At 44.2% G+C, this 5,072-nt stretch overlaps 1 protein-coding gene across 1 annotated transcript; it reads right to left on the bottom strand.

Annotated features, from left to right (window-relative positions):
- Positions 1-2,846: 2,846 nt before the first annotated feature.
- On the bottom strand, positions 2,847-3,791 carry LOC105996112 (olfactory receptor 1Q1). Its single transcript, XM_013030092.1, has one exon. The coding sequence runs from the start codon at positions 3,789-3,791 to the stop codon at positions 2,847-2,849; it is 945 nt and encodes a 314-aa protein (XP_012885546.1).
- Positions 3,792-5,072: the final 1,281 nt, after the last annotated feature.

Raw genomic sequence — 5,072 nt, forward strand, 5'->3', positions numbered from 1 at the left:
CCAGGAACAAACCTCAGGCCCTGTGAACTGCATTCTAGCGGTTTCCCCGCTCATTCAGCTAGTGTCTGCCAACCAACCTGACATCTTCACTGAGCTGTTCCAGGCCTCCGAATTGGGCCAGAAAAATTTCTTCTGGTTTGATGTTGTAACAGCTGCAAGTGTGTTGTAGATGTTTCAAGTGTTCAATGATCTCATTTTCCTGGCCACAGAGAGCACAAGGGCAATGACAGGGCAGGGCTGGCCCGGGCTGGGCTCTGCTGGCTGGGGAGGGACCCATCTCCTCTACCAGCTCTGCCCACCAGCACTTCACTGAGACCCCCAGACCTCTGTGGAGTCTCACAGCTGTGTCCTCACACTCAATCCTGTGGGCTCTTTTAGATGTCCCCTCACACCTCACCCTGGCTGAGGGTGAGACCTCTCTTTCCTCCCATTGTACCCATGCAGACATCACAGGTGGTCAGGCCTGACTGGACCATCTGTTTGCACCTTGCGGGTCCCAACCCATCCTGTTTCTTCTGGACAGCTGCCACTCACCTTAATCCATTTCATCATTTGTGTTTTGCCCTTGAAGACAGGGCACAATGGAGTTTGATTGGGCCCCTCTTCTCTCAGGATCTCCAACCAGGCCCTCCTCTAGCCTAGGCAATGCACAAGAATAGGGCTAGAGTTCAGAGGAGGTGTGGGCACCTGGCATCAGGTCAGGATCAGGGATGGTGTTGTGTAACACCTGTGATGCTAGGAGAGAGACTGCAACATCAGGTGACAAGACCTTGCTGGGCCAGAAGTTGCTTGTCTTAGGAAAGCTTGGCTTCAGTTGGGCCAACTGTCCTCCCTTGAGGAACCTGAAATCCCAGCTGGCCTATCTGCACACAGCTCAGTGTTCAGGCAGCTGTGGCCAGCAGCTGGTCAGAGGGCCATAGGACTGAGCTTTTAAGATGTCTTTGAGGCTATCAGGAGTGCCAGAGCTCAGTATTCCCAGAGGACTTTGTTCTCCAATTTCTAAGCCCTCAGCTAGGCCCTGGCTACTCATAATCTGGACATTCTGATAGACAGAGTCTATCTTCATTTTGTCTGTTCCATGTCACCTGTGGAGTGTCTTCTAACAATCTCTGGAGGTGGCAGCTCAAACCAGGGTGCACCTGCATGAACATGCATTCCAATCTCCTTCTCTGCCCTTCACTCAGGTCTGAGCCTCAACTCATTTGCAAACAACAGCCAAACAATTTTGCCATACATACCATCCACCGTGTATACTAGATGTAGCTTGTGTGGACTGTGGTACCTAGAAAGACCAGGGAGCTAACTCCTCTGAGCCATTGTGATGTCCTCTCTATACAGCTCTTCACTTGAGCCCTTCTGACCACCCCCTCTCCAGAGTCCCCTGTTCATGCCTTGTACTGGCATAGCCCTTGAGCACCATTGGCCAGGATGACTCGAATCCCCCAACACACAGTTCCCTAGGTAGACCTGGGGGCAGTGGCGACAACCTTCAGGGACATCTATACATGTGGGTTCATATGCACACTTCTTCCCCACATCCAGATGTGACCTGCAGCTGACATTGTGTCTCTGTCAGGCTCCCAATCCCCTCAACCCCATTCCTTTAGACAACCCCATTATTAGACAGTTATAAGCAAAGACTTAAGGGAATAGACCTTTTCAAATCCATTTCAAGGGTACATATTTTAATTAAGACTTATCTTTAGCTTCCAAAATATGTGCCTAGAACCATATGTAATTCATCATAATTTTAGCTGCATTTCAACTTCATCATCTATCCACTCATATCTTCCCTGAGAACCCTCATCTGGACAAATGAATTAAATTAGCTCATACTTGTATCATATTTCCCCATGTCCTTGATGACCGCCCTCTCTTTCTCTTCTTTTCATCCAGTGCTCGTGAGTCTGATGTTTTATTGGCATTTTAGTGGAAACACTGGATTTTGAACCTATTCTCCATGACCAGCAAAGACCAACAGCATGCTGAGACAATAGAGTTCAATGTATCCCCTGAATGGTTCGTCTAAGGACGTATGAGTCAGAGAGTTTGGGTATCCTTTACTTCTGGGCACTCGTAGTTTCTCATCCTATAGGGAAGACATTGCTAGGATGTCTCTTTTCCACTTGTTTTATAGGAAATTCCAGAAAATGGAAGCACTAATGTTGCTTCCCCAGTTTCCCTGGCAGATAGAATATGTACCACCCATTGGGAATCTCCAGGGATAAAGAACAAGTGGACAGTTATTCCTGGAGGTGGTGGTGCCCATCTTTCAGGTCTGTGAGGGCTGTGTCCAGGGATTGAATGTTCTTGGCGCTCACTGTTGTGAGAGCTGTTTTCAGTTCACAGATTTTGGAGAGTGCAAGTGTCTTTCTCATTCAGTGTCTGGGATGTGATGTTGACAGTGGCCCTGACTCAATGATTTTGTCCACTTTTTTTTGGTCTGTTCTCAATACTATGTAATTGATTAACTTTCTATGGCCATTTGCAAAATTCATTTCCTCTATGACTCAGCCAACCTTGATTTCTGCTGCTGATCTCTATAAACGCTGTGAACCAAAACTGTTGTTGTTGAAGTGCAGGCCCAAAGACCATGGTGCTCGATTATAGTTCAGTGTATGCTGGCCTTTCATCCTTAGTTCATGTGGGTCCTATTTTGTTTTATAGCTTTGGTGTAAGAGGTATCCTAGGAGAGTGTCTAATGAGGAAATCCATGAGATATACTTAATTTGGATATTTCTGGGATGTTCTAAAGGTGGAAGATATATGAGATTAAAAAAAAAAACAAATGAAGAATCACAATTTCTGTAGACCAAGTGAATACCCAGAATCATCATTTTGAAGTCTTAGCCAAAGAAGGAAATATATATTCTTCTCATCCATTTTCTGAAGGCCCCCTTTATATCACTATTCCTCAGGCTGTAGATGAAGGGATTCAGCATGGGTGTGACCACTGTGTACATGACTGTTACAATGCGACCCTTGGCCACTGAATAGCTGGAAAGGGGCCGGAAGTAGACCCAGGTAAGGGTTCCATAGAGTATGGCCACTACGGTGAGGTGGGAGCCACAGGTAGAGAAGACTCTCCACTTGCCCCTGACCGAGGGGATAGAGAGGACTGCTGAGATGATACAAGCATAAGAGGCAATAATGAAGACCAGGGCTCCGTTGATGATTATCACGCCTTCTGTATGAATCATCAAGGTGTTGAGGTGGGTGCTGGAGCAGGAGATCTTCATCAGAGGGTAGAGGTCACAGAAGAAGTGAGGGATCCTGTTGTCTGCACAGAAGGTGAGTCGGCCCATTAGAAGGGTGTGCAGCAAGGCATGAAGATGGGAGAGAACGTGGCACATGACAACCATCTGTGCACACAGCACTTTTGTCAGGATCATGGGGTAGCGCAGAGGATGGCAGATGGCCACATACCTGTCATAGGCCATCACTGCCAAGAGGAAGTTTTCCATGGCTGCCAAGCAAATGAAGAAATACGTCTGGGCTAGACAACCCATGTAAGAAATGGTCTTTGTAGAGGAGAAAATATTCTGTAGCATCTTGGGGACGGTGGTAGAGGTGAAGCAGATGTCTGCCAGAGCCAGGTTACTAAGGAAGATGTACATGGGGGTGTGAAGGCGAGGAGAAGAGACAATTAGCATGATGATGGCAAAATTTCCAGAAATGTTGATGGCATACATAAGTAGGAAGAGAAGAAAGAGTGGAATTTGTTCTTCTGGGTGGGTAGAAATGCCCAAGAGAACAAACTGGGAAATTGTGGTCCGGTTGGTATTGTCCATCTGTTAACCATGAGAACCAAGAGGATTATTTTCATAGAGTCAGAAATATACTGTTGCATTCTGTTATAAACTACACATAGTGCTGATAATTAAAGTGCTTCACCATTTACCTTACATGATACAGATTTATTTTTCATTTTCATTGACATCATTACTTTCACCATAGCTAATTTACCTTGAACAAGGAACTGTAGGTGCATTGTCATATGTAAATCTATAATTATACCCCAGGAAGCAATTGTTGTTTTGTTACCTATTACAAATTAGAAAACTGAAGCATGGACAGTTTTAGCAATTTCAAGCAAGTTATTAGTATCTGAAAGTTATGCTGTTAATCACTTCATAACATTACCCTTTCAACTAAACCAAAACATCTTATGTATGGTAGTAGACCTGTTGATGAATGACACAGCCAAGGAATCTACCTGCTGAAGGGAATGTTAGAGTTCCTTTGGTTCTGCAGTTTTCAGAGGCTGCATACCTTACTGGCACCCAAAAAGTTCCTCAAACCATCTACATTGTTTTAGGAGAATAAATGTCCAGATTCTTCATTTCCATATATCTCTTATCAAAGTTCCTCTTGTCCTTACCATGTCTCCTTGTGCATTATCCTGCTTTACCTGTAACAAATGAAAGAGAACTAGTAATAGAATTGATCCTGATTTCAGGCTTATTGTAGTAATTAATAGGATCAAGGAAAATGAATTGCCTTCTTTCTCATTTAGTCATCAGAATTTTTTTCTATAGGAGAAGCTAAAGTATGATTGGCCTTTCATTTCTGTCCACAAGGATGAACTTGGTCCTCTATCCATTGCTGGGCACTTGAACTACTTAAGAAAACATTCCATTAGATGCCTCTAAATACACTTTCTATTATATTTCCTGTATATCTGTGACTTCATTTGTGGATCTAACCAATTGAGGAGTAAAAACACTTGAAAGCCAAGTATGAGCCACCACACCTAGTTACTCTGGAGGTAGAGACTAGGTGGATCATGGTTCAAGACCAGTCTGGGCTAAAAGTTTATGAGACTTTATTTCAACAGAGCAATATTGGATATGATAATAGTGGCTATCATCTCAGCCATGGTGGGAAACACAAAAAGAAGGATCATGGCCCAGGCTAGCCCAGGGCAAAAAAGGAAATATCGCCTTAAAAACATCAGAGTAAGAAGGGCTGGAGATAGCTTAAGCAGTAGAGCACCTGCTTAGAACATGTAAAGCTTTGAGTTCAAAACTCCAATACAACAAAAAAACATGAAAAAAATCAGAAAGCTCAAA

The sequence above is a fragment of the Dipodomys ordii genome, unplaced genomic scaffold (assembly GCF_000151885.1).
Source record: "Dipodomys ordii isolate 6190 unplaced genomic scaffold, Dord_2.0 Scaffold127, whole genome shotgun sequence".
Lineage (NCBI taxonomy): Eukaryota > Metazoa > Chordata > Mammalia > Rodentia > Heteromyidae > Dipodomys > Dipodomys ordii.

Coding starts and splice junctions, on each gene's coding strand:
- LOC105996112 (XM_013030092.1), bottom strand. CDS start 3,791: ATGGACAATACCAACCGGACCACAATTTCCCAGTTTGTTCTCTTGGGC.